This window comes from Triturus cristatus, chromosome 4_1, assembly GCF_964204655.1.
Source record: "Triturus cristatus chromosome 4_1, aTriCri1.1, whole genome shotgun sequence".
NCBI classification, from domain to species: domain Eukaryota; kingdom Metazoa; phylum Chordata; class Amphibia; order Caudata; family Salamandridae; genus Triturus; species Triturus cristatus.
Window position 1 is genome coordinate 856,329,919 of NC_140585.1, and position 23,791 is coordinate 856,353,709.

At 46.8% G+C, this 23,791-nt stretch overlaps 1 protein-coding gene across 5 annotated transcripts in view; it reads right to left on the reverse strand.

Annotated features, from left to right (window-relative positions):
* The window catches only part of RBM17 (RNA binding motif protein 17), a 244,489-nt gene that overhangs the window by 131,610 nt on the left and 89,088 nt on the right, over window positions 1-23,791 (reverse strand). For all 5 annotated transcript variants that reach the window (XM_085653554.1, XM_085653556.1, XM_085653553.1 and 2 more), the window contains one exon: window positions 21,714-21,811. In XM_085653554.1, the coding sequence (XP_085509680.1) occupies window positions 21,714-21,811 (98 nt within the window). The remainder of the gene's footprint in view (window positions 1-21,713; window positions 21,812-23,791) is intronic.

Genomic DNA, 23,791 nt, shown 5'->3' on the forward strand with positions numbered 1-23,791 from the left:
CCTCCTCTCTCCCCTCGTGTGTAAGCTACGATTGCCGCTAGGTGTACCCTTAGGGAGGATGAGCATAGATTACTTTTTAGTAGGTGTGTGAGATATCTAAGCACCGTTGACTCAGTTGTCATTGTATTCAGTAGTTTATTTCTGCTGCACCATATTGTGAACCTTTTCCATTTCTCCCCATAGCATTTTCGTGTTGTAGGTCTCCTTGCCTCCCGCAGCACCTGCATAGTGCTTTGAGGAAGGTTCAGGTGCGCAAACTCTAAGTCTTCAGGAGCCATGCCGCCAGGCTGAGGCTCTCTGGTTCTGGGTGCAGGACCTCTCCGTTCTGCATGGAGAGCAGGTCCTTTCTTCTTGTGAATTTGTGAGGAGTGCCTTGTGCCATTTCCACTATTTGAGAGAACCAAGTTTGCCTTGCCCACAGTGGTGCCACTAGGATCAGTGTCATGTTGCTGGTCCTGCACTTGTCGAGCACCCTGTGTAAGCAAATGTCTTTGACCAACTTATCCATAGCGATCCTTGCCATTGCTGTTCTGGTTGTCTGGATGCGAAGCTTTGGCATTTTTCATTCAGGCGTGTTGCAAACAGGTCTATTGTCGGTGTTCCCCACCTTTGGAATAGCCACTGTGTTTCCTGTCCATTGAGCTCCCACTCGTGGGATGCCGATGTCTGTCTGCTGAGCCAGTCTGCCTCCACATTGTCCTTCCCTGGTAGGTGTATGGCCAGCAGGTCTATCTTGAGTGGGATGGCCCATCTCCAAATCTCCTCTGCCAGAGTGGAAAGGGGGAACGATTGTGTTCCTCCCTGCTTGTTGATATAGAACATTGTGGTAGTATTGTCCGTCTGTATCAACACTTTCTGGTTGTATAGCGGTTTCTGGAAGGCCTTCAGGGCTAGCAGGACAGTCTTCAATTCCAGGTAATTGATGTGTCTGACCGCATCTGCCGGAGTCCACAGACCCCTTACCCTGAGTTTGTTCATGTGTGCTCCCCATCCTATTTGTGATGCGTCCGTGGTAATGGTCACAGTTGGGTTTGGTGGTTTCAAGGTCTTTCCTGTAGTTAAGTTCTCCCTGTTCCACCATGTTATCTCCTCCTGCACTGCGTGCGTAACAACCACTAGATCCTCCCAACTCCCGCTTGCTTGTGACCATTGCTGTTGTAGCCATTCTTGGAATGGTCTCATGTGAAGGCGTACATTGGGGACTAGGTGGATGCAGGACGCCATCATCCCCATGATCTTGCTCACTGTTCTCACTGTCAGAACTCGCCCCTTCTGGTAGAGACTCGTCTCGTTCAGCAGGGCTATTGTTCTTCTGCCGCTGGGCATCACCGTTCCGTGTATGGTGTTAATCTTCGCCCCCAGGAAGATCTTCACCTGCTCTGGTTCTATCGATGACTTCCCCCAGTGTATCGAGAACCCCAGGTTTGCTAGTGTTTTTGTCACCCGTTCTGCGTGCTCCTCGCACTTTCGCGAGTGCTTGCTTTGACTAGCCAGTCGTCTAGGTGGGGATACACATGAATCCCTTCCCTTCGTAGGTACGCTGCTACTGCTGCAAGGCATTTTGTGAAGACCCTTGGGGCTGACTTTAGTCCGAATGCCAGGGTTGAAAACTGATAATGATCCTGGTTGATGCTGAACCTTAGCAGGTTTTTGTGTCGTCTGTTCATTGGGATGTGCAGGTAGGCGTCCTTGAGGTCCACGGTGGCCATGAAGTCTCCGCCTCGTATTTGGGGTAGCACTTCTTGTAGTGATGTCATTTTGAATTTTTGCGTCTTTATGAATTTGTTTAGGAACCTTAGGTCCAGGATGGGTCTTAGTGATTCGTCCACCTTTGGTACAAGGAAGTAGTTTGAGTACACTCCCTTGTTCCTTTCTCTGCGTGGCACTGGTTCTCTGGCCTTCTTTTTCAGTAGTTGAAGTGTCTCCTCCCTGAGTTGAGCGAGCTCCTGACCCGAGCGCTGTCTTCTCTTTGGTTTCTTGTTTGGCGGCCTTTTCTCTAACTCTATGCAGTATCCGTGCTGTATGACGTTGAGAACCCATTTGTCTGAGGTTATTTCTTGCCATTGTTGAAGGTAGAGGCCCAGTCTTCCGCCTACCGGTGTTGCATGCTCGTAGGCGCTTGTTTTGTGTAACCCCCTTGGTGTTCTTACATTGCGCTTCACCCTTCGGGGTATGCTGTGGGTGAGCGTCCTTTTGTGTGTGTAGTCACTTAGATGAGGGTTGGTCTCACCCTCTCCTCCTTTGGCCACGTCCGTTTCCTCTCCCTCGAAAGGACTGGCCTCGAGGCTGGTACTGCCAGTTCTGCTTCTGCTGTCCCTGCTGGCTGCGACTGTCACTCTGCTGCCCGTGCTGGAATGTCTGGTGCGACGTACCCTGCTGGCTTCCTCCCCTTCCGTAGGGTCTCCGATTTGGTGTGCCTCTTCGCATTCCGCTGAATTGCAGGGCTCCCATGGATCTTGCTGTCTTATTTTCCTTTTTCAGCTGGGTGAGCTTCTCGTCCACCGTTTCCCCGGACAGCGTTTCACCGTTGAAAGGGGTGTTCAGTATGTTATTCTGGACTTCCTGCTTGAATCCAGAAATTCTGAGCCAAGCCTGCCTCCTTTCAGTGATCCCTATGGCCATCAGTCTGCTCGAAGTCCAATGCAGTCTTGATGCTTGAGTTGGCGATATTCTTCCCTTCCTGCACTAGATGGGAAGCTCTTTGACAGTACTCTTCTGGGAGATGCTGCGCTAGTTCCCCCATCTCATCCCAGTGCTGGTATTGGTGTCTGTTCAGTAGCGCGTTTGAGTTTGCCATGCGCCAGTGCATTGCGGCGTTTCTTTCTACCTTCCTTCCAGTGAGGTCCATCCTTCTGCTCTCCTTATCAGGAGGTGGCCCCAAGGTTGCCGGCACATTGGCTCTTTTCCTGGCCGTGGAAGCAATGATGGAATCTGCCGTGACCGGTCCCTTGATGTAAGGAGGATCCTGCGAGGAGTGCTTGTACTTCTTTTCCGTTCTGGGTGTGATGGACCGGCATGTTCCCGGGTCCTTAAACGCCTCCTTGCCTTGGTTCATCACGCTTTGGAGCATGAGGAGGAACTGGCTCCTCGTCTGGATGGGGAGCAGAGTTTCGAGTAGAAAGTCTGCTTTCGGCTTCTCCTCGTCCAATTTCACACCAAAGGCTGCTGCAGCACTCTTGACGACCATGTTGTAGGCCCCGATGTCGTCAGGCGGCGAAGGCCTCGAAGGATACGAGTCCACAGGCTCTTCGGGGTTTTCGGTGTCGATGTCCTGCCATTCCAGCTCCTGACTCGTCAACGGCACCGAGCCGTAGAACGACTGCTGATCCTCATCATCACCTTCTCCCTCATAGTAGGTGCCTTCCTCCTCCTCTTCAGGACTTTTCGACTGCTCTTCGGCGTCGAAATCCCCTTCTTCCTCGATCTCCACGACATCCGTCGACGGGACCGTTGGGATTTTGAATTGTTTCATTCGTTCGTCGAACTCCTTCTTCCTCTGAAGGATGCTCTCCATCTCCGCCTCGAGCCTTCTCTTTTTCTTCTCCATGCTTGAGATGTGCTCGGCGTCAACCGCAGGTCTCTTCGACGGAGCTTGCGTCGACGCGGTCTTGTCTTTCGTCGCCGAACGTCCCACCTCGTGGGTCTGTTTCGATGAACTCTGCCTCTCGGCGGTCTTCGGCACCTGGGAGTCCTTTTCGAAGGATCCGTTCGGCCTTTTGTCCTTTGAACCACTGACGGACGTCGAAATCTTCGGCGCCGGTGTTTCCTTCGAGGACTTTGACTCATTTTTTCGAGAGTCACCATCCGATTTTCGGGGCCCTTTCGGTGGTTTTGTACTCGACGTGTCTCTTACCTCGTCAGGCGTTTTCTTATCGGTCTCTGCGACCGTGAAGACATCAGGTCCCTCGGCGATGTTGTCTTCATCGTCGGTTGATAGGCCCAGATCGTACAGCGACGGGGCCTTACCCTTGCCTTCCATGCTGAAGTTGGCTCTCCTCTGACGTTCTCTCACCCGGAGAGTCTTCGGCGCGAAGGCGGAACAGGCGTTGCAGTCCTTGCTCTCGTGGTCGAACGGCAGGCAAAGGTTGCAGACCGGGTGTTGGTCCTTCTGCGCGAACTTGTGGTGGCAGTTAGGGCAGAACTTAAATGGTGTCTTGTCCATTGCGCTCAGAGCCTCTGAGTGCGCATTTTCCTCTGTGCGTCGAAGAAATTCGAGGATCCCTTCCTTCTCGTCACGGCTGTAATACCTTTCTCTCTGTAGTCTTCTAAAGGTTCTCCTTCGATGAAACTCGCGTATTTTCCTTCTTCCTTCGTCTAAAACTCTGGAGCTTCTCGATAACGATCCAGACCCAACGGCGGAAAAAAGAATCTGAAGATGGCGCCCCAAAGGTGGGACTTCCGCAGGAAGCACGACGACGTCACGAGAGGTGCACCAAATGGTGGGACGTCGACGCCCACCTGGGCTACAAAAAAACAAAACAAAAGAAAGACTACGAATCCGGACCCAACCACCAGATCGCTGAATAATGCACAGCATAGTGAATCCAGAAAGATTCACGCTGCAAAATGTATGTTTTGCTTTGTGGTAGCAAATTTGTATGCATTTGACAATCCACCTAGCTATCCCAGATTTTGATATGGGGTTGCCCTTGTGTGGTGGTGACACGAATAGTTGTTTGGTCTTACGAAAAGGTTGTGTTCTCTCGATGTAGTAAAGCAGTGCTCTTTTGACATCTAAGGTATGAAGAGCTCTTTCTGCGACTGTTTGTGGCTGCAAGAAGAATACGGGCAGCTCCACAGATTGATTGAGGTGGAAGGGAGGGAGGAATTTAGGATTAGTTTGGAGAACAACTTTATTATGCTGCATCTGCAGAAAGGGTTCCTGAATGGTTAGTGCTTGTAGTTCGCTAACTCTTCGTAGAGAAGTAATGGCTACTAGGAAAGCAGTTTACCATGTTAGGAATTGGAGCACACATTTATGTAGGAGGTTCAAATAGAGGGCCCATTAGTCTTGTGAGAACGATGTTTAAATTCCACACGGGTGGAGGTGGTACTCTGGGGGGGATTATTCTTTTGAGGCCTTCAATTAAGGCATATGGCAGGTACCCTGAAAAGTGATAGATGTTGTCTATTTTGTAGATATGCTGCTATGGCAGCAAGATGCAGTCTAATAGACGTGTAGGCTAAGTTGCATCTTTGGAGGTGTAGTAAGTAGCCTATGATGTGTTGGATAGACACATCGAGGGGATTGGTGTTGTTGTTATGACAATATATTACAAAACGTTTCCACTTGGCTGCATAGCATGCTCTAGTGGTAGGCCGTCTAGCTTCTTTAATGACGTTCATACAGTCAGGGGGAAGGTTAAGGTACCTGAATTCCAGGACCACAGGAGCCAGATCGCCAGGTTGAGTTGAGCTGGGTCCAGGTTGTTGGATCTCTCCATGGAGAGGTGTAACTTCTGGTGCAGAACTACGGAGAGTTCCAGCAATGTGGTGTACCACGGTTGTCTGGCCCAAGTTGGAGCAACTAGGATGAGCATTAAGGAATGTTGCTGTACTTTGCGCACCACTAGTGGAATGAGTGGGAGAGTTGGAAAAGCGTACGCAAATTTGCCTGACCAGTTCATCCATATCGCATTGCCTTTGGACAATGGGTGGGGATATCTGGCGGCGATGCTTGGGCATTTGGCGTTTTCTTGGGTGGCGAAGAGGTCTATCTGTGGTTGTCCCCACATTTGAAAAAACAGTTGAAGAAATTTGCGGATGAAGTTCCCACTCGTGGATCTGTTGTGTTTGACGGCTCAACAGATCGGCTATGGTGTTTTGGACTCCTGGGACATGCTGGGCTAGGAGAAAAATGTTCTGCGGTATAGCCCACCTCCCTATGTTCTGTGCTAGCTGAGAGAGCTGCAGAGAGTGTGTCCCGCCTTGTTTTTGTATGGAGTACATGGCTGTCATGTTGTCCGTGCGGACTAAGACAGCCTTGCCGGATATGTGTTTTTGAAATGCTTTTAAGGCTAGGAATATAGCTAGTAACTCCAGGTGGTTGATGTGGAGTAACTTCTGTTGAGGTGTCCACCTGCCCTGCATGGTGTGATGTAGTAGGTGAGCTCCCCAGCCGGAGAGCGATGCGTCCGCTGTCATGACTATTTGAGGAACTGGCTCGAGGAACGGTCGCCCTTTGGAAAGGTTCTTGGTGGTCCACCACTGCAGAGAGCGATGAGTACGATCGTCCACAAACACCAGATCTGTTAACTGACCTTGAGCCTGATTCCATTGGCGTGCTAAGCACTCTTGGAGGGGACGCATCTGGAGTCTTGCATGAGGCACTATGAATATGCAAGAGGTCATCATCCCTATGAGTTGCATGAACACTCGAGCTGGAAGAGTGTGGCGGTTGGAATTTGGTGAGAAGAGTTTGCATGCTTGCAATCCTGGTGGGACTGGGATAGGCTAGCGCCGTTGAAGTATGTATTGTGGCACCGAGGTAATGTTGCGTGTGGGACGGTTGCAGCTGGGACTTGGCGTGGTTTACTGTGAACCCCAGGTCGTGAAGTTGTTGAATAGTGGCGTGAGTGTGTTGTACACACCGATTGTATGAGCTGGCTTTTATGAGCCAGTAGTCCAGATATGGGAAGACGTGTATGTGCGGTCTTCTTAGGTGTGCTGCCACCACCGCTAGGCACTTTGTAAATACTCGTGGTGCTTTTGTGACTCCGAATGGGAGTACTTTAAATTGACAGTGCTGACCGTCCACTACAAATCTGAGATATTTCCAGTGAGCGTTGTGGATGGGAATGTGGAAATAGGCATCCCTGAGATCTAGGGTAGGAAGGAAGTCGCCCTGTGAAAGCAGAGGAAGGACCTGCTGGAGTGTGACCATGTGGAAATGGTCTGAGTGTATGTATAGGTTTAGGGGTCTGAGGTCTAGAATAGGCCTTAGAGAGACATCCATTTTTGGTATGAGAAAATACAGGGAGTAAACTCCTTTGTGTTGTTGGTGCAGGGGAACTAGTTCTATTGCACTTTTTTGTAGGAAGTAGATTACCTCCTGCTTTAGCAGTAACAAATGTTCTTGTGACATTGGATGCTGTTTGGGTGGTATGTTTGGGGGGAGGGGGGGTGTAGATGTTAGTTCGAGACAGTAGCCTGATTGAATTATCTCTTGCACCCACCTGTCTGAAGTGATGTTGGCCCAGGCAGGGAGGAATTGGTGAGGTATTCCCCCTGACTGGAGTGGAATGGTCTGGGGGGAAGTGGAGGGAAGTTATGGGGTGGGGGTGGAGGAAGAGCGGGAGTTATTTTTGCCTCTGCCTTTGCTGTTGTTCCCCCTGTAACCACCCCTTTGGTAAAGGTGGATTGGGTGGAAGGTTTGTAAGAAGTGGAGGGGCTATTAGAGGAGTAGCCTCTGTGGGTGCTTCTGAAGGATGAGCGACGCAATGACAGTCTGGGAGCTTGCGACTGCAAGGCTCCCATCGATTTGGCTCGGTCTGTATCCTTTTTCAGTCTCTCAAGGGATACGTCCACATTGGGCCCAAATAGGCGTTGCTCACCGAATGGCTGATTGAGTATGGAACTCTGGACTTCAGGTTTAAAACCCGAGTTTCGTAACCAGGCATGCCTGCGCAAAAGGACACTGGTGTTTATTGCCCTTGAGGCGGTATCTGCTGCATCTAAGGCACAACGGATGGAGGTGTTAGTGATGGTTTTACCTTCCTGTAGGAGTTCATTGGCCCTGTTTTTATACCTGTCAGGGAGGTGCTGCATTATGGACTCAAGTTCATCATAATGTGCCCCGTCAGACCTGGGTAACAGCGCTTGGGTATTAGCAATGCACCATATGTTTGCTGCCTGTGACGCTGTGCGTTTGTCAGAGGCGTCCAGGAGTTTAGATTCTTTATCTAGTGGTGGTGCGTCACCTGATGTTTGGGAATTGGCTCTCTTCCTTGCATTAGAGACTACCAAGGAGTCTAGTGGTGCGGTGCCTTTAATGTATGCTGGATCAGTAGGAGCAGCCTTATACTTTTCTATTCTCGGGTTGATGACTCGAGACCTGACTGGGTCTTTAAAGATCTCTGGGGCATGCTTAATGACCCCTTTAAGCATGGGTAAAGTTGAGGTGGACCTTTGTGTGGTATCGAAAGTGTCCATGAGAAAATCCTCCTCTACTGGGTCTGTATGAAGGGCACCCCGTGGTACTGGGCAGCTCTGTGAAGGAGCTGGTTGAAGCCGATATTGTCCTCCGGAGGGGAAGGCCTGGAAGGATAGATGTCATCTTGTGGGGTGTAAGGGATGTCGGGGACACTGTAATCATCCCAGGGGTCTGGGCAGCCAGTAGGGGTAGGGTCCCCAAGGGGTTGATCGTCCACACCTCCCCCTGCATCATCTGAGGTGTTATCATCATCTACTGGGGTAGGTGATGGTGTAGGAGAGCGGTGTGGTGGGGGGGGGGGGGGGGGGGGGGGAGGAGGAGGAGGAAGAGGAGAAGGGATCCTTAATGGAGAGATAGCAAAGTCTCTCTTTTTCGGTGGTGGTGCCAGTGCAGGCATTTCTAGGGGTCTTTACTTGATGCTAAGCATTAAGTGACCTGTCTTCGGATCCTTCACAAGGGTCTTTTGGGTAGGATCTGGACGAAACAGTTCCTCAGTGGGAGGCAGATCCTTCGGAGTCGACAGCTTCGGTGCCGTAAGCTTTTTCGGCACCGACTCGGTAGCGGTTCTAGGTTTGGAACCGTGCAGTTTTGCAGTGTCTTTATCTGATGGAACCTGTTGTTGTTTTTTCTTGTACGATGTCTTTGGCTTCGAAGAATGGGAGTCGGGGCCCTTTGGTGGTCGTTTTTCGGTTGGCTCCGAGGGTGTTGTGGGTGCCGAGGAACCGGTGCTAGCCTTCGACGCCGAGTGCTTAGAAGCAGGCGTCAGTGTGGATGAGGAAGAGGACGTCTTCTTTTTTCGGTGCCTGAGTATGTTTTTCGGCACCGAGTGTAGGCTGACTCGAGCCCGAGTTGCCTAAAGGCTTAGTAGGCTTCTTTACCGGGCCCGAAGGCGGGGCATGGGAAGCAGTGTCTCGGTGTGCACTTGGGCTCAAAGGTGAAGGTGGTACCGAAGCCTTTTTTGATAGCGTCGAGAGGGGGTTTGGGTCGGGGTCAACGTCTGTACTCACGACCCTTTGAGCTGGAGTGATGTCCTCGACGTCGGAGTCATCTGCTTCGGAGGCGCGGATGGCTTCTTCGACCCGAACTTGCTCCGGAATATAGACACCTTCCTGGAAGATGTCATCGGGGATCAAAGATGACGAGCGAGACATTGTGCTTCTAGCTCGTCGGTCCCGGATCGTTTTCTTGGAGCGGAAGGAGGCGCAAGCTGGACAGTCTCTGGCCTCGTGCTCCGGTGAGAGGCAGAGGTTACACGCCTCATGTAGGTCGGTGTGGGGAAACTTCGACCCGCATTGAGGACACTTTTTGAATGGCGTCCTTTCCATGAGCCGGAGAGGAGGCCCAGATAGGCCCGAAGGCCTTCGTCGACGACCAGAATCTAAGACATTGAAGTTGAAGGGTCGTGTGGAGTGGGAAAACGCGATCGAAACAATACCGTCGAGAAGGGAAGGATTGCGCGTCGAAAGAGAAAACAGTTAACGGGTCCGAACTGGAGCGCGAGAACACATCCGAGCCCGATGGCAGAAAAAAACAATCTGAGGATGGAGCCTATGCCCATGCGCACTATGATCCAAAGGAGGAGTCACCTACCTTGTGACTTCCAACGACTTTCCAAGACAAAAACAACTGCAACATCCGGGCCCAACACCAGACGGCGATCTATGCATAGTGTGTAATCTGCAGCTCATATGCCTAGAACAAACAAACAATTACCGTAATTTCGAGAATATACACGAAAGAACGTATCGCACACCTCTTGTCTAGATATACTTGTCACTATTGTCAAGAAAACAACTTCATGGTCGTCCATATCCCTCTAGTCGAAGCCTCTCCCTCATAGTCACTCAATTAGGAATCATTAATGTCTGCAGCAGTGGCACACAAACCTACCTACATGACTAAGGCAAAATTCTGAGCATTCTGTACTGAAACTACCCCACTGAAAACAGTTCAAGCTTCCCAACTTCATGCCTCAAATTAGGAATACTAAGCAAAAATCTGGAGCGGGTGAGATACTTAACGCATGGACTTGGAGACCTTGAGAGCTCTGCGGAATATCGTGGGTCAACAAGCAGATGCGTGTATACAACATAAAAACTCATGTTTCAGAATGCACATCTCCTGTCTTCTGGGCACGTGGACATGCATCGGACTGTCCAGATGGGTGCCGCGAGCCGTGCACATCTTCTGTCTTCTGGGCGCGTGCACATGTCCTGTCCCCTTCGGCAAAGAAACCCACAACAATAGATCTCACCAAGGCGAGCAGCGCATATGCTGCGTCGCTAGGCGAGACCTAAAAATGATGATCAATGTGTTTCCTTTCCTTCTCATGGCCTCTTTTTGAGGAACAAATGACTCGTCTTTGTCAATGACGACTCCAAGGTTTTTGTATTTGTTCTGAGCTGGTATAGCCCAGTGTAGAGATAGCGCTTATGTAAGCTTGTCTCCAGAGGAGGATGCTAGAAGGTAGAGAGTGAATTTGCTGACACCACAAGGTCTGTAATTTGTTCCTCTTACTGGAGCCTTAAGATTTCCTGTACCAGCAATCTGGAAGTCTTTAGCCAGCCTTTAGGTTGTATATAGACTATGATTGCGACATGAATTTCAACTTGCTAGCAGCTGATAGTGATTCCATCTGTGTTTACAGCCGGTGAGCTGTATCTGCCCTCATTGCTGCCAGGATGGAATCATCGGGCTCGCCTCCCGGTAGGGTGCTTAGCAGTTCATTAATTGCACGTATATCTCCTGCCATTATGCCCTGCAATTCGCCTAGCTGCTGTACCCCTTCTCCGGGCAATGCTCTGCTTGCACCTTCTAGACTCAGAATTATCTTACTTAAACCCACGGTTTTCAGCATCCTTTGCATTGATTTTATTGCAAAACTGCTCACTCAGAGGATGTCTGATGTTTGCCTTCCAACATTCAGGGCTATTTCTTGTTAGGCTGATTCCCCCTGTTGATGAAACGTGTGGTTGGGGTGTCATTATATAATCCTTGTCCTTACAGGTCCTTTTCATTGTTCTGAAGAGGGGATATTCCGCAATCGGATTGTTAATGTCATTTTTTTTATTCCGGCCTATCCTCCGTTGCTTACGCTGAACTGGAGCCTTACTTAGCTGCCCTGAAGCCTTGGGGATATTTGGCATTTTAATTCTTGCTCGGACCACAATGTTCTCCTGCTTGTTTTGGGTAGCGATTCTGATATCCTATGCGCGATAGAGCATTTTGCAAAGGTTCATTAAAGGTTTTTTGTCAAATCCTCCCTCGCGGGGCGAGTTGTACATATTAATTTGTGTTGGCCCCCAAAAAGGTCCAGATTAGAGTTAGAAAATTGTAGCTGTCCTCCAGGTGCTGGCTTCATTTGTTTTATGTCTGTAAGTAGATCACGGAGCATGGCAGGGAGGGTATGAGGATAACTTGTCAAGGACTGGAATTCAAGTGCAGTTTGTAGTTGCTGCGAGTCAGACTGGGCAAGCTTTTAAAGCTGTGCCCAATTATTTTTTAATCAATGCCAGTAACAAAGACTGCAAGTGTGTTAAGTAGTGAAATCTGTATGTCCATTTTATTTGATTGATATTGTAAAGCATCCACTAATAACTGCATGGTGTTTATCAGGGATGACCAGTCACTATTCTTCTGTAAGTACTCTTCTGTCCCTGGTTTAATTTTACTGCATTGTGTACTACTTATGAGGGAGGTTTCCTGTGCATACAAGGCTACCGTCTCCTCCCATTCCTAAGTTGTAAGGTAGGAGATGCCCAGCTACAGCTGCCAGGCACTTTGTAACTACTCTGGGAACTGACTTTACGCCAAATAGCAGCACTCTGAATTGGTAGTGTTTTGTTTATTATGAAGCGTAGGACCTTCTTGTGCCTGTGATTCAGTGGAATGTGCAGATAGGCATCCTATAAGTCTATGGTTGTCATGTAATCCCCCTGTTGGGGTTGAGGGATAACCTCCTGTAGAGTTGCCATTTTGAACCTCTGTGTTCTTATGAACCTGGTTAGGAAGTGGAGGTCAAGTGTGGGCCGAAGTGATCTGTCTGGTTTAGGAATTCGAAAGTGTGTTGAGCAGACTCCTTGATTATTCTCTTTTAAGGGTAACTTTTCTATTGCTTGTTTTGGTAGCAGCTCTTTTCTTTATATTGAAGATAGGTCACTTCTTACTTTGTGTGAGTGTTGTGCTTTGGGCAATAGCAGTGTTCAATTATTTTGAGAATCCATTTGTCCGATCTGACCTCTCTCAACTCCTGGAGGAAGTCGCCTATTCTTACCCCCCAGGTGTTGAGTGCAGGTGGAAGTCCAAATTTTGTGACTCACTTGTTTATTGTTGCCACTCCTCTTGACAGCTGGCTTTATCCCCTCACAAGTCCACGAAAGGCCCGTCTCTGTGGCACCTGGAATAGCACTGTTGTATTGCTGTCTGCGCATGGCCCGTGTGCTGAGAGGTTTGGTGTGATGACACGGTTTGAAACTCCCCTCTTCCTTTTGGTCTTCTAAGACCTTGAAGACAGCAAGGAGGGAGAGAGATGGAGAGGGACTCTACATATTCGGCTGCACCATCTGTCCTAGGAGAGAGAGTTCCCAGTGAAGTGGAGAGGCAGGGTCCCCAAATATTTCGAGTTAAGGCATGCTGGCACACATTGCCTGAACTGCAGCTCAGCACTCACAGCTGGTGAGCAGTCTGTTGATGCCATCACTGAGGCTGCAAGGCAACATACAATGCAATTTTTTTTCATTTATCCTAGTTTTTCCACTATTTTTGTGCTGATTATTTTTTTACTGCTTGTTGCCATTTTGTTTGATTAAAAATACCAAAAAATATACAATGTTAGAAAATCACACAAAAATGCAGTTCTACAGAAAAAGAAAAAAAAAAAAAAAAAAAAAAAAAGGTTTGTCAGAACAGCCTTTTACAGTTAAAAAAAAAAAAAAGATGAGTGTGCTGTATGGGTGAGTGAGTGGCTGTGTGACTGACTGTATAGGTGAGTGAGGTTACATAAGTGGATTTGTGGATGGGTGTGTGAGACGCTGTGTGGGTGAGTGAGTGGGTGTGCGAGTAGTTGTAAGGATAAGTGAGTGCTAGAGTCAGTGGCTCTATGGCTCAGTGAGTGGCCATATGGGTGAGTGATCACTACTGTGAGTGGTTGTAAGGCTGACTGATCGCTAGTGTAAGCAGCTGTATGGGTTGAGTGAGAGGTTGTGTGAGTAGCTGTATGGGTGAGTGATTGCTAGTGTGAGTGAGAGGCTGTCTGAGTAGCTGTACGGGTGGGTGACAGAGTGCTAGTGGCTGTATGGCTGAGCGAGAGGGTGTGTGAGTAGCTGTGTGGGAGAGCGAGTGGTAGTGTAAATGGCCGTACGCCTTCTCTTCTGGCCTCTAAGCTGTAGGACTACCCCCCCCCCCCCCCCCCCCCCATCGACTAGGCTGTGTCCTGATCTTTGATTTGTGTAGTATGTCATCTGCTGCATTACCCAACAGGTATTCACTGTTGAAAGGGTGTTGATGTTGTATATCAAAGAAATAGCAGCCGAGTTATAGACCAACTGCACTGCCTAGACAAGTCACAGTAACGTATTAGGAATATTGCCCACCTCAAATGGCCAGCTGCTATATGACCATGGAATAATGAATTTAGAAAAAAGGGGGTATGAGAGGCAATGGATTAAGATGCGTAAAATAAAGTATATACAACGATAATAATGCAGTCAAACAGTGAATCCACGTCGTTGCTTGTGTGTTGATGTTGGCCTGCAACTCATTTTTGAACCCAGAGATTCTTAACCACGCATAGCACCTTAGGGTCGTTCCGGTTACCAGTTGTCTCGTTGCGGTTTCTGCGGCACCCAATGCTGATTTGAAGCATGTGTCGGCTACTTTCCTTCCTACTTCTGTGAAGGCACTTGCCTTTTTTGATATGGTTCTGTCAGGTGTCTCATTAACTCTTCCATCTCCTCCCAGTCTGATGGGCATACCTGTTAAGCAAGGCATTGGGGGTTTCTATGCGGTATTGTATTGCTGCTCCGCTTTCGAATTTTCTTCCCACCATTTCTATCCTTTTACTTTCTCTATACAAAGGTAGACTGGAGGTGGTTGGGATATTTGCTCTCTTCCTGGCAGTGGCTACAATGATGGAATCCACCACCTCGTTGCCCCAAATGTATTGAGTCCTTAAAGGAATGTTTGTATTTTCTTTCCACCCTGGTTGTCACTGCCATGCAGGTTGCTGGCTCTTTGACTGCCTCTCTTCCCTGATCGAAGATGCTTGGGAGCACTCGAAGGAATTTACTTTCATCTTGAGAGGATAGCAGTGTCTCTAGTAGGAAATAAGTCTTGTGACTTTTCCTCATCCAGTTGGACTCCATACCGTTCTGCCGCCTTTTTAACACGCTAATTGTACATGGTAACATCATCTGGAGGCGACGGCCTTGACGGTGCAGTATCTACAGCATCCTCGAGTAAATCTGCTTCGAGGTCTTGCCACTGTTCTTCGATGCGTTCGGACTCTTTGACGTCTTGGTACAGACCTGGCTCTTTTGTTTCCTCTTCTTCATTGTTCTTTGTTTTTCCTCCTCTTGTAGCTCTGGAGTCGGAGGGGGTCCAGTTCCCCGAATCTTTATCCACTTGTGTTCTTCCGTAGAAGGTTTTCATGGGATTTGAAATCCCTTGAGGAAGGCGTCAAATTCCTTCTTTTTTTCAAGGACTAAGGCCATTTCAGCTTTGAGCCGCTTTTTCTAGCACTTGATTTCAAGGGTGCGTTCTTCGGTGTAGGCGCTGCCCTCTTTTTCGGCTTCTAAGTTCCATCTGCTATTGACTGAGCTGCCATTTTCTTGTATCTCTCTCGACCTCGATTGTCTTTCAATACGGAGGTCTTCTATGAGGCTTTCCCACCTGTGATAACCTTTGTATGGGGCCCAAGGGATTCTTTTTGCCTCAACTTGCCTTTGGTAAGAGAGGTTTTTGGCACTGAGGCAGTCTTATGTGGTCTGGAGTCCGAAGATTTTTACTCAACCTCTCATCTTTCTCAGCATTCAACGTCAATGATAACTCTTTCAGCGTCAGAGCCTTTTACTTCAGCTGTGTTCTCCTCTTCTTCACTCAATAGCCTGAGATCGTATAGTGAAGTTGCTTCCTTCTACCCCTACATTGCGTAGTGTGCCTGTCTTTTTTTCTCTCAAGCGTTTTCAGCTTGAACTTAAGCACACCCCTCACAGGAATCAGACTTGTGGTCTATTGGCAGGTAGAGATTGCAGACCTGGTGGTTGTACTTCTGGGCGAACTCATGGTGGTGCGCTAGGTAGAAATGGAATGGTAATTTTCCAGTGCATGCAGAGCAGGAAGCCCCCCCCTTCCGCACATTCTCCTTCTTTAGCTTGATGCAAGTTCCACTTCGATGGTTATCGCTGTGATTCGGTAGAACCTCTTGATAAAACTCCCTAACTTCACTATGGCGATGATCTTCTCAGTTTCCCTCGATTAAAATCCTGTTTTGTTTTTTCTTTTTCCTCTTGGTGTTTGGAGACCTACACAATGCTTCCAGATCCACCGGCGGAAAAAAATAATCTGAAGATAGCGACTAAGAGTGGGGACTTCCGTAGAGGACATCTGACGTCAGAGAAGGCTGGAACAAACACCAAACAGTGAGGATTCTCAATACCGCCCCCACACTCCTCCCCCTCAAAAAAGCAAGAAAGGACTACTATACAAGGAGAGTTTTGGACTCAACCACTAGATGGCGGGATAATACACAACATGTGAATCCAGAAAAGAGTCACACTGCAAAACGTGCACCATAAACCTTAATCTACAGAGTAGTGCAGGGCTTCCAAACTAGCTTCAACATGCTTACAGAGTTCAGCGGGTAGAGAAGCAGATGGACCAAGAACCAGATCATGTCCATGAAGACATCAACAAATATAGTTGATCACTTATATACCTCCTGAGACTGCAACACATGCAACTTAAGGGTGGCTCCATCACTGGAGACCACAATCAATGTTGGCATAGCCAACAGGTCTCCACTCTAAAAGACTAAGCTATTGGCTTTGTCAATGCTTTTCAAATTGCCATTTGCATATGAAGTCATGCATAATGAATCATGCATAAGCATGTCTAGCAACATTGCAACAGACTTTCTATTAAAGAAAACGAATTCCGAGATTGCTGTCAATGTGTACGTGAGGGTCACACCACACACATGTGATGCATGTGCAACATCATGACATAGTGGCCATTTAGTCATTTTTAATTTACTGTCATACCATGGAAGGCAACCACGTTAGAACAGTAAACTTAATGGTTAAAACAAGTGAAAGCGAAGTGTGCACTAAAAAAGGAAGCAAGTGGCTCTGTAGCAATTTACAAGTGACCAATACCCCAAAAATAAAATAAATTACAATGGGAAGCTTCAGAGAAGAGGAAGAAGAGCGTAAATGGGGCGGGACAGATCAACAAGATGGGAGAGAGAGTAAGTAACATATGCACTCCCCATGGACTGAAAAATACATTAAAAAAACAGGAGTGCCATCTTAGTAGTAGAAGGATCCAACTCAATCTTAACACTGGGAAATCGAAATGCTCCAGGGTGGTACAAACACAGGAAAAGGGAAGAAAGCCATTGAACCAAGAGGAGACATTTAAGATAAATAACAAAGCCATATAATCATGCGCAAAGTGCTGACCCAAAGCCCACTCAAATCACATGTAGGAAGCTGGTGGTTATAACATGCAGAGAGTTCAGAGGTTCCCCAGAAGTGTACAGGGCTCAATCTAAAACCCTAAGTGCTCTATCAGTGGTAGTGTGGGCGAGCAGCCTTAGGCCTAACACAGAGGAGCGCAAGACATTTATTGCACAACAATGACCAATAATTGACACACGACTTAAAAAGGAGATCCACACAAAGTTTTATAAAAGTAAGCTTTGTGTTTATTTTAAGACCTTCACAATAAGGTAAGTACGTTTTTAACTAAAAATACTTTTTACTTTCAAAAGTCGACACTTTCTGAACAGTTCAATGTTTTCCTATGGAGGAAAACAATAATGCAGTTACACAGATATGTCTTCGTGACCAAAGAGGCTAGGGTCAGGTGAGTACCAAAACTGCACCACCAGCGGTACGGGGGCAGCTGGGTGCACAGGTCAAAATCGGAGTTTGACCCAATGTGTTTCAATGAAGACTGGGGGTGCTTTAAGTCACACTGCTTGCAGGTAGGTAAATCATTTGCGGGGGCCAAGCTTTGGGGGTTAGATGAAGCACAGGGGGGCCACAAAGCAGCATCAAACATACACCACATGCGACACAGGTGCGGCCGGGTCCAAATTCAGCATCGGGTACCCAATGATCTTCAATGGAGGCTTTGCTTTTGACAAACAGGCTGCAGGCGTCGCACCGGAGGATACAAGAGGGAGACCAAAGACAGAAGAGGTAGGTAGGGATGTAGGGGCACAGTCGATTTATCTTACCAAGGCCCAGGGGCTTCGGGTGCACGGGCGCCTTTAGACGTCGGAGTCTTCTTACCAGAACCTGTCACGGTCAGAGGGTGCCTCTGGAATCAGACTGCAGGCATCCTCGTGGAGTCCAGAAGGGGTCAGCCAACACTGGACTTTAGGTCAGGATCGCTGGGGAAACTGTTCGGGGTTGGTGGTCCACCTGGACATGGGCTGGAGGCGTTGGGTGCAGAGTGGGCAGGACTCGTGGATCCAGAGGGCCCCGGAGTCCTTAGCGTTAGCTTTTTGGAGACACAACCGCTGTCCTGTGTAGTTCTGGTCTTTTTCAAAGTTCAGGCAGTTTTCCTTGGGTTTCTGAAAATCGCTGGATCCAGAACAGGCATCGTCTCCTCGCAGGGTCTTGGAAGCTGGAGACAGGCCTTTATGGCTGGGGCCAAGTCAGTCTTCGACTTCAGGCTTCGCTGCACTGCATCTTCTTCGTCCTTCTTAGGTCGCAGATGACTAATTTCAAGGTCTGAGGGAGCCTCCAAAATACTAGATGTAGGGGGGGTTTAAGGAAGTAACAGGTAAGGCCAATGGGCATTTCACCTGGGGTTTCTACACCCTGTATTATGCCACCCTCCTGTGGGAGGGGGCATAGCCCTAGCCCTAATTGGAGGAGTCCCCTCATCTTCAAGATGGAGTTGACTGAAAAGTGTGCTTAATTTCTCCCACTTCACCTGGAGGGGTGGAGTTTGCAAAGGTGGGCACACATTCTAGTCTTGCTAAGGTTTCCTACCCATAGTGGAGATGTAAACTGGGGGCTGCCATCTGCTGCTAGCAGCAGAGGCTGGGGGTCGCATTACAAAGGTGGCCAGCCTTTGAAGCTTCCCCTTCGAGCACTGTGATCATCATGAGGGAGGAGGTGTGACACCTCCGCCAAGGATGTGCATTGTTTCTGGTCCCATAGAGTAGAGGCTCTAAACCCAGGGGTCCAGAAACTTGTATGTGGCAGGCTGCCTAAAGCCAGCCAGTGACCACATCCGTAGGTAGGGTTTCAGGGGGCATTTCTGAAGTGCCCTCCGAGTAAATGGTTTAATGAATCTCACACTGGCATCAGTGTGGATTTATTACAAGGCGCTGTACCAAACACTTCTGGTTTCAGTGAAGCCATCATGGTGCTGGGGATCTCGAGTTGCCGAGTTTCCAGCCCATGTACTCCTTATGGCATCCCTGGACTTACAATATTTAGGAATTGACTTAAGTATTGTAGGGGCATACCAACTCATGTAGATAGGCCCTCGCCCTGCCTTAGTGCTGTAAAGCCTGCTACAGCGGTGAATTACCTATACCTAAAGGCAGTGCTGGCTGGCATGGCACCCATGCGGGATACCATGCAGACTGCGGTTTTTCACCTCTAAGGGGCATGCAAGTTGCAAGGGCAGTGGTATGGTCCTAGTGAGGTACTCCCAGGGGACCCTCTTCAGCTTCCAGGCCCTAGGTATCATGGTACAACTTATTAGGGACTTACAAGGGGGATATGTTTTAGGGATGAAGCACTGGCACAGGGGACCTGGTTGGCAGGGACCCTATGCACTACAAACAAAGCCACATCAAATACCAGGCAAAAAGTGGGGGCTAACCTTGTCAAAAGAGGCACTTTCTCACATTATACAATATATATTAGTAGGTTTGTCTACAGACATCTTCAGACATTCAAAATTGCTCCCGAGTAGTGAAAGCTGGTTTCAGAAAAGTAACTATGGGCCTCATGTATTAAAGTTTATTTTGCTGTCACAAAGCCTGTGAATCCGGCTTTGCAACTACCAAACTCCTTTATACAATGTGCTAAACTTCTTTTACAAATCAGTAAAGTCATAGTCTGATTAATTTGTTGAGATTAATTGTTCAAGCATGATGAGAACCAACTTAGGACTGTTCCACTTCTGGCCATTCTCTCCTTGAGTGCTGAGTGACTTCCATGTTGAATGCCGCTGATAGGCTTAACAGAATGAGTAGGGAAGAATTTCCCTTGTCCAGTAGGCAAAGAGAGTCAAGGATCTGTTGAATGGCGATTATAGCCAGCTCTAAAACCCCACTGCAAAAGATGTCTAGTACATTTTGATCTACGATGTATTGTTTATGTAGACTTGAAATGCAGCTTTCCAGAATTTTCAGCAGGATCATGAGTTTAGTAGCTGGGGGTACATGAAAGACGTTGGGTAACCTGTCCTGTATTCAGACAGTTTGGAACCTCGCCATGGACAGTCGAGTTGATCAATTGCGTCAAGTAAAGGAAGTTGTGAATGCAAATCTAATCTCTTTAATTAAGATGGAGAAAGGATCAGCCAAGTGCAAGGCTGGTCATTAAATAACTACTGTCTGTTTGAGCTCACTTTCACTGGCTTATCTGACCTCGCTCCAGACTGCATTGCTCTTGGGGATGTTTCACGGGTAAGCTGGCTAGTGAATTTCTTGGCAGTTAGTGAAACATCGCGTGGGGGTAAGGTGGAAAGAAAATCAAAAAAGTTGGGAGAGAGTGGGTTATGATGGAAACAAATGACAGACCACCCACATGAGAAGGACTCTGCAGATTGGATACTCCATTAGTGATCAGAATTACAGAGTAAGAGAATGACAAAAGTAGGATTCTTCTTTAAATGAAATGTATAGTGTGCTGTGAACTATGCCACAGACATGCTCAGCAAAATATCAGCACACAGAAATTGGAAGGGAAAAAACCTGCTCTAGGCTGTAAACATTGCATCATAAAGTCTGTATACAGTTTATACTGCTCTGATGCCCTTGGTGGACACTAGCAAAATCATTGCACAGCCATAATACAGACCAATAATCTGTGCAAGCACACACTTTTATTAGTGCACACCACCAAACAAGGCTCTCTGCTAAATGCACATTAGTCATGCCATTTAGTTTAAGCATAGTGCTGTGTGCATCTTTACCTGCCAGGTAATGGCAGGGTTACCAACCTAAGTGAAGCAATGGTTAGAGCCTAATGGCTACACAACTCATGCACTAAAAATCCAACAGCCACACCTCAATGAATAAGACACTGTCACTCAACCCAGGAGATGAGCCGGGACACAGTACCTGAAACACTTCAACACAAGTCAGTTTAAAGATTCTGGGCTGCAATGGGAACATTTGGATAGAGTGTAAAGGCATCAAACTGCACAGCTCTAAGAGGCCATACTCCTAGCAGACTGCATTGTTCTCTTATCTGTACTGGGTACGCTGGATTACCTGTTACATGAGGCAAGCATACTCTAGTGAGTAGACCTTCTGCTTACTTGACATGTAAAAATTGGAGCTACTATGGTTTTCTTGGAAGTATCCCATTAGTAGGCATTTGCAGAGTTACAACGGTTAACAGTTCACACTTTCAAACATTGTGAGAAAAAAGCAAAGTGGGGCACCCGGCGATGAAAACTTTATTCACAACTTTATTCACAACTACCACTTCTACTTTCCATTAGCCCCTGCATTATAGTTGGTGAGCAGTGCACAAATGTCTATGCACAGCAAGTGATCTGCAACCACAAATGCAGCAAACACAAGGCATTACTTATTCGTAATATTCAGTTTGCTACTTGTACTGCTGTTGATTTGCGTACTATCCTCCTGCCTCTCCAATGACTGGAAAGTATTAGCAGCACTTTATTACACATCACACATTCTTTGGTACACAAATATTGCAGTTCTGATACAGAAAGGTATAAATAATGAGAGGCGAAGTCTGCATATTGTCGTGCACTTTTGGAAGCGTCTTTCTGCACAATCTTGGTTCTGAAATAATAAAACACTTAAAAAAAAAACTAAAAAAAACAAGTTCAGTATTCCTAGCCCAACACTGGATGGCAGGAGAGTGCACAGCACATGGTGCAAATTGATACTGAAAGTGTGTAAGTCTGTGTCTGGGAAGCAAAATATTAGTACAGCATACATAAATAATACAGTCCTTGTCGATATGGCAGATATGCCTACTACAACAGCAGAACACAGTAATAATAATAATACCAAAGTAATAATAACAAACTAAGTATGGTGCCATTCCAAGGAAATCAACAAACCGAGAACACAGTAATAACCTAGAAAGAAAGATGAGCAGTCACTTACTTCTTTTCCTTTTCTCTCTTTCATATTCTTCCTCTTCGTCCGATTCGGGATCCGGCCTTCTTGAAAAGCCACTGGCTTCATGTCTGTCTCTGCGTCTCCTGGATGGAAAAAATAATTAGGATATGTTCACTTTATGCCTGGGACCGAGCTATACTTAGGGAAACATCTTAAACAGCAGAATATCAAAATTATTCTCCCCGATTGATCTGTGTAGTCATATCTACTTTATCACAGAAAACTGGTTTAGGAACAACATAAAGCCAGCAAACAAGCTGTTAACCAGTCACTTGAAGTACTAATCAACAATCAAAAGATGTAAAGAGGTGAGGAATCAGAGTTGCTTTGATACAGGGACAACAAAATCAGACACATTTATTTCTCTGCTCCATAGTGACTTGTTGGTATATCTTGAGATTTTCACGAGTTTCTCTAATTATTTCTTCCTTCTTCCTCATAAAACCAATTTTCAAGAGGATGCATCAGTAATGGTGACAAACAGATTATTACAGGAAAAAAGGGGTAGATATGTTAAAGTGACCCATCTGAGAACATCTCCAAGATAGCCAGTGCAAGGAAACATTGCAATTTAATAGGCTATTTGTATATTCAGATTTCTACACTGGTTAACATCTTAGTATCCTTGCACTTACTTCTTCTAGCTTAGTAAGTGCTCTTTCTGATGTGCTATATCGAACAGAGGCAGGCAATCATTTTCTGCATGTTATTTATGGATACTCGCAAACTGTTATGTAAAGGGTTATTGTCTTTCTACAAACTTGGGAAAAATGTGGTTTCTCTAGGAGCGGGACTAGACCAGCGTTTCATACTCTGGGCAATGCCCCCAAGTGTACCCATTTCCTTTGTTTTCTTTTTCTACGATGAAGTTTCCTCTGTGTTTTAGGATGCAGACTTCAGATAGCTTTTCTTTGTCAATCACAAAGGGCGCTAAAAAGTGTTCATGCCTTAACTACTGTGAAGAAGAAATATTGGCAAGGAGAATCTTTTATAAACATGACACAGCAAAAACCTACTAACAGCACCTTTCTAATTGCTTCTGCCTTTAATAAAAAAAAATTCTCAAAAACATTTAATATTCGATTAATTTATTACTTGAAATATGCAGTGTTTTACTCTGATCCATTTCTGGTCATTAGTAAATGAAGAGGTCAGCAAAAAGAAAATAACCACTGTATAGTAGCAACGTGCAAGATATAGGTTCACTAGCATGATTTCAGTATAAAAAGGATACAGAACCAGCATTTATCTGGTCATTGTGTTCCCCTTTGCCAGCTCATTTTACCCTAACCAATGAAAAATTGATTCTTAGAAAAAGTGAGTAACCTCGAACAAATTAGTTAGCTAATAAAGAAACCTGTACCTTTATTCAAGTTAAACATCTATAAACGTTCAGATTATGATCAGCAAGCAACAACTGGCTACACTTTATGTCAACAGTATTTCCTCTAAAGGTGGCAGGACAGAAGGGCTATACTGCAAACTAACACCTGTCCATCCCCCTACTATCACAACCAGATGACTTGCAAAAGAAGACAGTGATTCCTGGTTACAGGATCAACAATGGATTTTCTTATCTACTGCACCACAGTGTTGCAAAAACCTTTTGCTTTGCAAGAAATTCATGAAGACTTCACTCTCATTTAAACCAAAGGTTTTATCATCACCAAACGGGATTACATATTACGCTTGCACTTTACACATTTTCAAATATGTTTGCTGTGCTGATCTGCTCCAAAATGGTGCCGGTTCCTGACCATACCAAAAATTCTCAGAGTCCCGTCTTTGCTGCTTCACACAGTTTCTGACAACACATGACTAGAAAAAGACTAAACAGATTAAACGCTAAATCCCTGCAAGGAGCATAAGGCTAACGAGAGGCAGTTCTATTAATACAGCTTTATTTGCATTACCTTTCAATTGACATTGTCTCTGTTCAGTTTTGAACTGTCTGGAGTTAAATTGCTCCACTTTAACACCCAGCCGCTTTAATTTAAATACGGTCACTGGTGGAGGTACCTGAAGGATTGTTGTGGAAAGGTCATGCTATTGAGAGATCATCA